At 42.5% G+C, this 12,797-nt stretch overlaps 1 protein-coding gene across 1 annotated transcript in view; it reads right to left on the minus strand.

Moving 5' to 3' along the window:
• Positions 1 to 1,264: 1,264 nt before the first annotated feature.
• Positions 1,265 to 12,797, minus strand: part of dmxl1 (Dmx like 1) — a 47,178-nt gene continuing 35,645 nt past the window's right edge. The window contains exons 39-50 of the mRNA XM_079269552.1: positions 12,246 to 12,363; positions 11,742 to 11,804; positions 10,338 to 10,424; positions 9,214 to 9,332; positions 8,683 to 8,830; positions 7,282 to 7,342; positions 6,746 to 6,873; positions 6,056 to 6,133; positions 5,804 to 5,895; positions 5,549 to 5,601; positions 4,779 to 4,996; positions 1,265 to 3,816 (exon numbers count right to left, since the gene is read on the minus strand). Coding sequence (XP_079125678.1) covers positions 3,583 to 3,816; positions 4,779 to 4,996; positions 5,549 to 5,601; positions 5,804 to 5,895; positions 6,056 to 6,133; positions 6,746 to 6,873; positions 7,282 to 7,342; positions 8,683 to 8,830; positions 9,214 to 9,332; positions 10,338 to 10,424; positions 11,742 to 11,804; positions 12,246 to 12,363 — 1,399 coding nt within the window. The 3' untranslated portion in view covers positions 1,265 to 3,582. The remainder of the gene's footprint in view (positions 3,817 to 4,778; positions 4,997 to 5,548; positions 5,602 to 5,803; positions 5,896 to 6,055; positions 6,134 to 6,745; positions 6,874 to 7,281; positions 7,343 to 8,682; positions 8,831 to 9,213; positions 9,333 to 10,337; positions 10,425 to 11,741; positions 11,805 to 12,245; positions 12,364 to 12,797) is intronic.

The following is a 12,797-nucleotide window of genomic DNA, read 5'->3' on the forward strand; positions in this document are numbered from 1 at the left end:
ATTCACACATAAAGCTCATTTCTGTTTAATGTATAATGGTGCACCACTATGGATGGTAATTTATTATAATTTCAAATGGCTACATAAAAGGGGGTCACTCTTACTAATGACTTTTATTTTGTATTCAAAATGACAAAAATGTCATAGTATAGTACTTCAAAAAACAGTAAAGTCAGTCAGTGTAGTCATATCAGTATATCGACAAGTCATTAAGTATGTCGAGAAATTAAAACGTAATGGTATAGTTTGTAGAAAGTCATAAGTCAGGGTACAGTATGTTGAAAAGTCAGTAGTATGACTGAAGTCACGCATATTAGCATGTTGAAGTTCTTACAGTCTTAGGTTGTCAGTCATTAAGTGATGGTACAGTGTCAAACATCTTAGTGTATCATAAGTCATAAAAAGGACATGGTATAGTAGCTCAAAAGAAGTCATGTTTTGTTGACCACCAAAATCTAATCAGTTCATCCTTGAATATCAGATGTTTGGATCAAATTTGGAGGTGTTCCTGAGATGCGTTTATGAAGTCAGGAATAACTGCCTGAAAACAAAATGCTTCGGTCAAGGCTGTGACCAGCGCGGGAGCATAAAGACGGGCTCTGTAAAAGTTGAGGATGGAAATGCAAAATGTATGTTAGATCGCAACGATTCGTCAAATGCATTTTGGTGAGCAACACTAATGTAACATTTAATCCACGGGTCAATAGAACTGTTCAGGGACTGTTTTACGTACCACATGCAGTAACTTATAGAATGTAGAGTTCACTAGCTATGAAAATAATGAATTACACTTCATGTTTTTATATCAGTGTAAATATAAATGTTTTAATGTTTGCTTTAATGGAAGTAAAGTATTCCAGACTAGAAACAATTGGAATAGATTACTGTAACACGTGATCATTTGGTCAGCAATTGTTTATTTTGTGGCTCCTCGTGAGAGACGTTTGTTCATCACTAATATAATCGACGGCAGTTTCCAAAATTACAAAAAAAAAAAATAATCTGAGCTAATGTTCATTTTTTTTTATTACACCGGTACATTTTCTGTATATAATACATCGATTTACCGTACATGCCATCTTTATAAAATTAGTTATCTGATCAAATTCACATTTGCAAGATCGAGGGTAAAGGGAAGAAGTCACAGAAAGAAGTTTAATTTGCGTCTTTGATTAAGCCGAGTGAGTGAGATGATCTGTTCATGAAGACTGTAAATGAAAAGCAGCATTTTGGCGAAGAAAAAATGAAAAGCACCTGCTTTGATAAAAAATATTTTTATTCTACAGTTTTGGTAGGAGTACATATAGTTTTGCTTTGATAAAAAGTACTTAATCTCCAGTTGCTGCAGGAGTACACATCATTTACCACTTTCATTTGTGGGGAAACCAAGAACATTGCAACGTTATTGATCAATACCACATTAGGAAATAAGACAAGAAAAGAACGAAATGGTGACCCATTAAGAGAGAAAGCAGGAAATAACATTACATCTGCCTTTTGCTCACTCTGTCTATAACCCTAAATATGAACACGTTTCATAAATATACCTGCATTTGTACAGAACGCTATTCTTCAGAAAGTGGCCTTTGTAATATCTACGACTCGTCGTTATGAGAAGCCTAGTTTATGGGTCTGTATGTACATACGTGTAATAAATCTGCTTCATCTAAAGGAGTTTCCTCAGTTTATCCTGAAATCAAAGCGGATGTACATTTGTTTCCCTCCAGCAGCACGAGGCGCTGCGGGGAGACAGCTGAGCGGGTTGTATTCCTTCAGACTAAATGGCTGCAGGAGCCTCTTCCTCATGTGGAAGACGTCATACTACACTCAAACCTAGATCACGGTTCCCAAGCATGTACTGAAGGCAATGTGCTGCATTTGGATAAAAAACAAAAAACGTAGGTAAATGAATTCCTATAATTAAGCTAAAGTGAAATAACATCAAGCCAGATAAAGACGGCTAATACAATGAAGGCAAACAATACTGTTTCCAAAAGGCAGTTTTCAATCATGGTCCATATGGGAAATTAAAGTGTTGGGAGTCACTGGAAGGGAAGCGCATTGTTACTGGAATAAAACATTTCAACAACACAATAGTAGATTGATTAAAATGCGTTTCAGTGCCCCACCTCAAAGCCTTTCCATTGTCAACCGCAAAGCTTCCCGCTGCATGGTCTCAAGCTCCATATTCAACATTTTAAAAAAGAAAAAGGAAATAAAACAGCCAGGAAAGTGATTATTGGTGGTGTCCCACACACAAAGTAGCTTTAATTTAACTTCATTAACTAATATGATCAGGACCAACAGTACAGTAGTACTGTGCCAGCATGGTAGAAGTAGTTTCCAGAGATTAAGGACACTTATAATAATAAATATATACCACTGGTTTAATCTAGGCCGGGATAAACTAATATCGTACTGTACATGTATATGAACCTTCATACCAAAGGCGTGGACTGCTATCCAGCCTCGTATAGTTATACACATCCCACCACGTATAACTTAGCGTCATGTGTGTGTGCAAATGAAGTAAGAGAAATGTCGCATTGAAGTGAAAAAAAGAAAACGTCCCATTTCTCTACGTTTTGGGAAATATGCGTATTCTCTTTCTGGTGGAGTTGACGCTAGATGACGAGATCGATAATCTCTCGCACGTCGTCTGTTGTCTCATCTAGCGTCATCCCTCCGGCAGAAAGTGTGTTTGCATAGCTTCAGAGAGAAGTGCTTATTTATAAAACTCAGATTCCTGTGTTCGTTTCAAGTCAGGCGGGAGAAGCCAAACGCCCTAAATTTAAAAAGTGAAACGATAATAGCGATGGGAAATTGACGTCCTGTAATTCCTAAAGTGTTGGTTTGATCGTCCTCTACTTTTCTAACCAAAAGCTGGCTCATTTGTGTTGAAAACAAACGCTGGGGATCCTTGTGATGTGCTTCGTACGAGGCCCGCTGGCCTTACTGCAGTGTGCTGAGACCCCTAAAGAACTAGCTTAGCGTCCTGGATTGATACACAGTCTACTGTACTCTATCACCGTAACGCTGCAGCAGTGACTCCAGCTTCCACCATCGTGACTGAGTTACGAATATAAACTAGGCGATATAGTGACACAACGCTGCAGCTTTAGACTCTTCACAGTCTCTTTGTCAGTCCTGCTCCTTCTACAACCTCACTTCCTGTGCAAAAAGAAGAAAGAAAAAAGCCTGCATGTGCTGTTGGGTCCTCACTGAGGCGGCAGGTTGTTTGGGAGAATCTGCAGCTGCCTGTGTGTCTCTCGTTGGGTTTCCTCTGAGTGACGGCAGCCTTGGTCGAAACCCTTTTGCCCACTTTAACTACAGTTTAAAACACTCGCACAGGCGCCTGCAGTTGGTTCGGCTCGTGTTCATGTCCCGCACAAAGAGCGGCGGATCGGATCAATCCACTCACCGGATCTCACAAGTCTGTAAATCCATTCTTCATTTACACTGTTAACACTAGCGGCCATTGTTCTGTCACGGCATGACGGCAACTGTTCCTGTCATTAAGGTTTGTTTTGTTGCTGGCAACTTGACATTATTCTAACGAAATGCTTTGACCACCTTCTCCTTCTAAATGATGAACTTGACGTCGTTCTTGAGGTTGCCGTGGTTGTTGTTGATGACACTGAAGCGGTTGGGGAGGACCCTCATCTTCATGGTCCCGTCGGCGCCGCAGGAGAAGATGTGATTGGTCGGCCCGACCTCGATCTGCATGACGCCCGTGCCGAGGTTCCTGAACAGCGACTGGCGAGCGTGTTCGTTGGGGAAGTTGTAGAGCGGACACTGTGTGGCCAGGCTCCAGATCTGAGCACAGGGAGGAAGAGAAGAGTGAGCACAGAGATGCTGCCTGACAGCGTCTCAAAGAAGCAGGCGGGTGATATTCTGTATATTTAGCAAGGAGTCTGCGACCGTTCCCTTGAGGTTATGCAGGAAACATTTCTTCTCGGTAAAAAAAAAAGAAAACACTCTTCTTATAAAGTTTAACGATGTTTGTGTTGCTAACGATCCGCAGTCGTTCGTGTGACGTCATTTTCCTCACGTGAAAAGACCGAAAACAGCTCATCGGTTGGTTGAAATGGCAGAAAAGAAAGTGGGAAAAGTGGAAGTTCAAGACTTGTGATCGAGCAATCGGTAAAACTTCACTCCCATTGACAATTCAAAGAAATATAGAATCATTATTTCTACATTATATCAACACCTGACAGAAAATGTAATAACATGTTATGTAAAACTGAAATGGGGAAAGCAACTCGCATTGTTGGATTCGTATTCCCATCCTGGAAGCTTTATTGTTTGATAAAGTATTTCATATTAGTTAATCTTCCACTTCCAAGGCTTCTCATCAACCATTTAAAAGCTTATAAATTTGCAGCTCAGCCATGTTACACAGTTAATGGTTTTGGAGGATTTTCTGAGCAGGAATGAGTCATTCTTTCCAGCAGACGTGCACTGCACCACTTCCTGCACGTCTGCGTGACGCAGTGGCTTCATCCTTGGAACAGTGTGATCGTTATTTCAGGCAAAAAAGATAAAAGGACCAGCAAATGTACTGGCTGAAGACAGGAACATCTCCTGCCTGTTCAGTCAAAATGCCGACCTCTGCCTTTCCCTGTGTCGACCCACTTAAACCGGACCTTGAGAGCAATCAGCTAATCACTTTTCTTACATTCAATGAAAATAACAGAACTGAAACTCCCTCACTGTCAACGTGTCATATGTATTCAGTAGAAATGTATTAAATTGCTTTAATTAACTGGTCAAAATACCTTAATGTTACCCTCAGCTGATCCGCTGATGAAGCAGTCCTCAGTCGGGTCGACAGCCAGCGCCTTGACAGGCGAGTCGTGGGCCTGGAAGCTCTGACGCTGGTGCCTGTGGGCCAGCTCCAGCACGCTGATCCAGCCCTTCCTCCCACCTGTGATCAGCAGCTGCTGCCTGGAGGCCATCGAGAGCACGGTGGCTCCGGACTCGTGGCAGCAGAAAGCTTAGGAGAGAGAGAGGGGAGCGAGTAAGGGGGGGGGGGGGAGGAATCAGAGGAGACGATACAATTGAGAGAAACATTAAGAATGGAAATAAAGACTGTTTAGTGAAGAGTTTTTCGTCTTTTATTTGTAGTCAGAATTAATTAACTAAACAATTAGTTGTTCAAAATCAAAACCAAAAGTTTGAGAACCAATCGTATCGTAGGTCATAAAAATGACATGTCTCACACCACAGATTTCCTTATTCATCTGCTATTTCATCAACTATTACATTTTGCACATGTGCAAAATTTAGGGCTTCAACTAATGTTACATAACAAATATTAAATAAATTGAATAATATATATTAAATAAATGCATTTAATATTAAATAAATAAATAATATGTACTATATTTAATAATCAATTAATACACCAGTTATCTCGATTAATGTATTCATTTCAAAAGCCGAGGGGACTTTGGGTTTTGAACTCTTTGAACACAACTAATTGTTGAGCAGATTCCTAAAAGAAGCCGTTTTAAGTACGACAGGCTCTTCCTGTGCTGCATCTTACCATGAACAAGGCTGTTCGCAGGCGTCACCAGAGTGTCCCACAGACACACGTTCCTGCGGAGTGAAAAAATAAATGATGATCAGTGTCCATCTCTTAATCAAAGGACAGGTCATTATCCCCGTCGGCCACAGGACAGTGGAGCTGAACGGAGATAATACAGCATTTCATTACAAGTTAATGAAACAGAATTAAATTTGGGGGAACAGATTCCGAAGAAGACTGGAGAACAAGAGTGTCCTTCCAGCTCTCTCATACCTGTTGTCTGTTGAAAGACCTGCAGTGGCAATGAGGGAGGAGGAGCCCACGAAGACAAAGTCGTGAGCCGTCTTGCTGTGGCAGTGCAACGTCTGGCAGAGAGAGACAAAGAAGACGGATAGTAACGGTGACACTAATGGAGACGCAGGAGAGGAGTAAACAAAAATAAAGGCTGACAGGCAGAAAGCGTGAGGACACTGAGAACGTCTACACGGACAAAACAAAAGACTGAAAGGCAGCACGTGTTCTTACCAGGTACGGTTTCGGTGCGTTCCCACTTGTGTTGGTCTGCCACAGACTCAGACCTCCGTCAGCATCGACAATACCAAACTGTACGAAACATTCAGAGAGCTGCCATCAGACTTTGATTGGACCATTTTTAACTTCATTTTAGCAGACAGACAGAAACATATTGCCGTGTGCTCCTTCTGTGTTGCTGCACCCATTGACATCAGTCTCTCCCTTCTGGTGATTTGGATTTCTCTCCTAAATTATCTTCCAAAAAACACGTCAACAGCCTCATGAGTTCAAGCGCCACTTACGTAACCAACACCAAAGCGTGTCCTCTCTTGAAGCATATTTCACTCTTTTTTTGGCCAGAACAGGCAGATAAGATGGTTCTGGCACAGGAGAGGCACCATCTGAGGAAGTTATTAGCTGGAGGCGAGCGCCTGAGTGCAGAGCCGTTGAATCACTCTCAGCTGAATAACTAAATGTGCCGAAGCCAAACTCCCCACTGTGGTCTGTGCCTGAACGGCAGAGTGGGAGAACGTTACTGAATCCGACAGGCTGGCGTCGCAAAGCTCAGAATAGTAGGACATCTGGATGGTGGAAGTTAACCGTTTAGCCCGGTCAATTCTACAGTTCACATAGAAGTGCGCGTGTGTGTGCGCGCGCGTGCGTGTGTGCGTGTGTGCGAGAGAGAGAGAGACACTACATTACCTTGTTCCCCTGGTGGTTGAATCGTATCCTGGTTACTCGGGAATTGCCTGGACTTCTGAAGCAGATGATCTGCTGGGAGTGACCCCACTCGAACATCCTAACGCTACCATCCTGAGCTCCTGTCAGGTCTGGAAAAACCCCCCCCCAAAAAAAACACAGAACGTGCCATTAGCTCATTTCCCAGCGCATCTCATTCTGGTCCCAACGTGAGCTCTTTGCATGTCTTTGTTCCCAACGTTTTATAACTGACAGTTTATTTCACACACAACAGCCGTTCTGACCTGCTGGGAATTATTCCACCCACAAACCCCACTCTGCAGTTTGACTGAAAAATACAACATCGGGCTCACTTCTATAGATCAATAGCAGCACTCTGGTGCAGGAAAATAAAGAAAAACTTTGCCACTTTCTGAATTTCTACATATGAGAAACTTTCGGGGTGATGTAATCATCCCCTGAAGGCTGTTCTCTTTGTTTGACATGAGGAACATGATGTCTGGATAGCACCTTTAATCTACTGACAGAGTGGTACTTACAGTAAGGCAGTGTGGGATGGGAGGTCATTCTCCTCACATTGTTGATGTTTCTCTTTATCATCTGGCAGAAGAAAAGTGAAGAGGAGAAGAAGAAAAGTGAAGAGGAGAAGAAGAAAAGTGAAGAGGAGAAGAAGAACATCAGTTGAAAACAACGCAGATCTTCATTATGCTACATTCAGGGAACCATGTCACCGTAGACAGTTAAACGCATAGAACACATCCATTGCTGGAGTCGTCCATCTGTTAAACTAATGCCGTGTTACTAATGGGTTGTCATTAACTTTTATGTAAATGTCAAAAGCGCCACAACATTTACTTAACAAGGTGCGTGCCTGAAAGGGGCTCAGCTGTACTCGGCTGTTCGAATCCACTTAAAAAGGTGTAAAAAGTACTTATTTAATGCTGCATTTAACGTAGCGGATAAAGGGATGGTTGCTCTTTCAGCATATAGAATCAATTGTCTTACTATATTAGAACTCCGGTCTTTTACTACGACTGGTGGCCCAGAGACATGAACAGCCTGCCAAGTATTATTATTTATCATCGTGTCTGAATGTGTTCCTGCTCCAACCTTGTGCACTCTGCCTGACTGGTTGGAAAAAGAATTAAGATGCAGAGTGGCTCTTATTGTCCAGTATGCATATCAAGAGCAATGAGCGCGCTGGTTAATACCAACAAAACATGACTCACAGCAGCGTGGAATCAAAGACAACCTGCTACCACCGGAATAAAACCAATCTCCCCCTCCCCGCTGCCAGGTTCCTCTGCTCAGTAACACGACTTCTCCGTCGCAGACGAGCATAAAACATGGCGTCTCGAGCTGTCAGCAACATCTTTGTTCCTTTGGAAGTCAACGAGGGAAGCTAATGTTAGCAGCCACGGTGCTTTTGGCAAACTCAGTCCAGACCGAGATGAATTATTAATTCATCTGAACTGCTTTGAGGATTTTTCTTTGAGTACAAGGAAGGGCAGATCCAGAGCAGCAGACAACATCAATCAAAGCAGAACCGCAGGGAAGAGTAGAAGAAACCCGTGGCAACAGTCACTGCGCATATATATAAATATATGTTGTCACAACATAGTGAAAATGTCAAAAACTCTTATCAAAATGGTTAAATACATTCTCTGTTCATTTACTATATATTCCTTATCACCCCTATCAAACTGGCCCGTTTCAATATGTTGTATTATACACCGTATTAATAAGCCCACATTCAAATTTAGTGTCAAGCTGCTTGCTTTGGGATATGGTCATCAGCTCAGTATCATACAAGTGTACAACTCACACGGCTCCTCAATCAAACAGACATCATGAAAATATTCCAACAAAGCAGAAGACAGGCGGGGCAAACAAACGGCTCAGGTGATCTAATCAGATTCAGCTCCAGGTCTCGAGCTCACCACAGCTGCACCGCGGCCCGTCTGCACTCCGCCCAGCCACGGCATGTTGATGGGTGTACCGGGGCTACTGTGAGTGTACGGTGTGGTGCCGTGGAGGGCGGCGAAGTCATCGCGGGCATGGACCACCAGGAAGTCATCACCGCCGACACTACGCAGACGGAATAGTAATTAGGTACGGTATTTCAAATATCTAATAATCTTAAAACGCAACGACAAAAACACATGTTCAGCAGTTAACAGTTGAATATCTCATTGAGAAAGGTAAGATTAATAATCCTTAAAATGGAAAGACACATAATTCAACTAGCAAAGTAAGATTAATACTGAAATAGAGAAACAGCAACATTCAACCACTATTATGCCAGCATTGTTTTGTTTGTAGGACAATATTTTCTGTGCGTTTATAGAGAAACTAACATGTAGGGAGGACAATGATAACTCATACAGGTGTGTGATGAGGACACACACACACACACACACACACACACACACACACACACACACACACACACAGAGAGAGATTGCTCTTACCTTTTGACTTCTGCATCATCGTCATCGATCCATGTCAAGATCTGTGTGGCCAAGATGGATGACACATCCAACTCCTGAATGTCATGGGTGGAGGCCATGACTAAACAATTACGGTTTGCCTGGGAGGCAAACGGAGACAGGAAGTGAGGGAAACGGTGAGGCGGGTGACAGAGAGGATAAGGGTGAGGAAAATAGAGTGAGGCGGTATGTGACGTTTTCCACTATTCTGCCCGCGGTCACAAAAAAACCCATCCAACTTTAATAATGACCTGAGGTGCACCTTCCTTTGATCACCAGCACCGCTGCTACCCTTTAAATAAATGAACCTCTTCGTATATCAAACACAGGCTCAACAACATCAAAGGAGCTACGATAACCAAAAGAATTTAATACTCGTTATGAATTTTAATGTTCTGCTCTGAATCTGTTGGTCAAAGTGAAGCAAATTACTTGACATTAATGTTCATAAAAACTCAGTTTCATACATCTTTGTATTTGGTTAGCGGCACATCTGTAACACACGTAAAGGTACCGCGCACATCTGGGCTTAAACTACTTACAGCAGTTTTAACCGATTCACACAACACTCGCATATCATCATCTTTTGAGATTGAGTCGGCAAATGATGCCTTTCGACACATCAAGTAGAATCACAGCAAACATTAACATCTATTTCGTGTTACGGTCAATATTCACTCTCCTGTTAGCTCTGTTTTTGGTCTCCACATACTCCTGAGCAGCTAAATGCGCCACTATGTTCGGCTAGTCGCTGACCTTCTCCGTTAGAAACGAGGTTGAGAGCTGTCACGCTGAACTGAAGCGGTAAAGCTGTGGTCCGAGAAACCAAAACGATGAGCTTTAAGACAGTAAATAGCTCCTTACAGCTCAGCGAGAGACGGCAGAGGGGCGATTACCCTCGGTGGGTTCGTTACAAGTGGCTCCTTCGATAATTGATATTTGACCCACTGTTAATATAAAAATATTGATAAAAGCAGCTTTAAAATAGTTTCATATACTCTATATTCTTAATTTGAAACACAATATGCTCATCAGTTTGTGATATTGTGTTATTAGATCTTGTTTATATTATGCTGTTCAGGGACATCTGGGTAAAAGAGTTGTACCTTGTTGATGGCAAAGGCCGTGATGATGTCAGACTCCTTGTGGATGATGCGTGCCTTTCCTCCGGGGGAGCTCAGATCTGACCCAGTCTACACACACACACACACACACACACACACAGACACTTTAAAACATCGGTAAACCAGCCATAACATCAGATACAGTACATTTCCCTTCATGCTACAGAACCAAGGACCTGACGAGATCCATTAGAGGAGTTGATGAATGAGGTGTCAAAAGATTTGCTGTAGAAGACAGAGGTGATGTTGAGCTCAAGCTGAACAGACTCTTTGGTTGCTACACTGTAGTACGTGCACTCTGTGTTAGTTTGTCTTGCCTTTAGCGGATAGGAGAGGACATGTGAGGTGCCACAGGCCACCCTGTGAACCACAGCGGCCAACATAACTGGGTTAGTGCCATTGGATAGCATGAGCACAACAATCAAGCACACACTGTGCCACAGAGCTCCTCCGGGGCGACGCGGTAGCAGAGTAGGCTACACTGTAGCTATGCATATTGTATAGAGATGTAAGATTTTGACGCAACTCAAAATGAGTTTGAGCATGAGACTGAATTAAAGTCTTCTATTCAAGGGGAAAAGACCACGTCTCTTTCTGTCAGATGGAATAAAGTAAAACTTGACTTGCAGAAATCAAAATATGGTAGTTTGCCATTTGTGCCGAGCACGTAATCCCCGTGGGGCGCAGATTCCCTGCGACAGTGTGTGGCTCATTAATCAGAAGCTATTCAGCTTCATAGCATGTCCTCTGAGAGACCGGGTTACTTAAAACAGAGCCAAATGGAGTAGCTACAACATGGCAGCTTGCACAGAGAGAGCCAGCAGATTAGAAACCTCTATGAAGCATCGATGTACAGCGCAATTTGAGATTCATGGCTCCCATTCACATGGATATTTAGACATCCAAGTGCAAGATTAATGTCAAACACGGACCGGAACAGTCAGAGTTCATGGCCCACAAAATATGCGTATTGTAATTCTGTCAAGATCACAACTTTTATGTTTCTTCGATTATATGCGACGGGCCACATTTACTATACTAGTGTAGGAGGCGAATAGATGATGTGCATGCTCTCCTACCTAATCAACGGTACAGTTTGTGCCTCTCACACGACAACATGGTGATGGGATGTTTCAAGTACAATATTGCATAAGCTTGGGTCTCGACGAATCAGAAGTGCCGTCGTTAATAATAAAAGCATCACACCAGTTTGTTTAGAGTTGCCAGAGAGCAGGAATGCATGTAAACATATCAATTACAGATTTAGCTTCCATAATTAATGAAAGTCAGTATCTGATCAGAGAATAAGTTAATGAGAGTAAGGATATAATCAAATGACTTGGTGCCACAGACACAAAAGTCACAATTATTCTGAAGCAGCAGTACCTGATTGCTTCCCGCCTCCTCCATCCCTGAACATTTGACATTGTCAGTCTGGTCCTCACCCGACTTAAATGATTGGGGAAGCAGCACAGGAACAAAGACACACACAACATACAACAACCAGGAATGAACCATGCAGTCAAACACACAGTAACTGAATTATTGTGCTGTTAATCAAACAAGTTGTAATTATTGGAATCAAATTAAAAGCATCAACATGCAACCAGAGGCGGTAATAATACATGGGGTTGGCATGCAGAACGAAAAAAACCACAAGTGCCCCAAACAGGGAGGTAAAAACAATAATGATGCAGTTTGTGGTGGATTTTTATCATAGCAAGATAGTTAATGTGTTATTCTGTGACAATTAATACAATGTACTAGCTGTGCAACACGGAGACAGCTCATGCAGAAGGCTGGCATGGCGTAAACATGGCGTAAACATGGTGTAAACATGGCGTAAACATGGCGTAAACATGGCGTAAACATGGCGTAAACATGGCGTACCTCATTCGGGTCCCGTTTCTTGGTGAAAATGTTTCTGATGAAAGTCTCCTGCACTTCTTCCTGCTTGACCAGAAACTGCCAGAGACGCTTCACTGGCAGTGCAGAATGGTGGCTGGACCTGAAAATAATGAAACACATTTCATCAGTTGCATCAGTTCACTGGAGCACAACAAACGGTGCTGGAAGATATCATTTCGGATCAGTGTGACTGGTGCCGATCTGAAAACTCCATATATTTGGTGCTGAAGGCAAAACGCATCAAATGCACGTACAGTAAATCCCTACAGTGCGTACTGTACGGGCCATGTGGGAATCAATAGGGGTTACATCAGCTGAGGGAAACTGCTTTGAATCTACGGAGATCTTGAGAAACTATTTCGAACACATTTCACTGGTGTGAATGCGTCAAACAGATATATCTGGTGCGGAAGGCTAAACCCTAATCAATTGAACAGCATCACTTATTCATGATGTTTAAAAGCTAAAGGGTATCTCTGTAGACTTGAAGCCATATAAAGGATAAGTCTGTTGCTTTGCCAACACAAAGCACTA

Source organism: Melanostigma gelatinosum (genome assembly GCF_949748355.1).
Source record: "Melanostigma gelatinosum genome assembly, chromosome: 6".
Lineage (NCBI taxonomy): Eukaryota > Metazoa > Chordata > Actinopteri > Perciformes > Zoarcidae > Melanostigma > Melanostigma gelatinosum.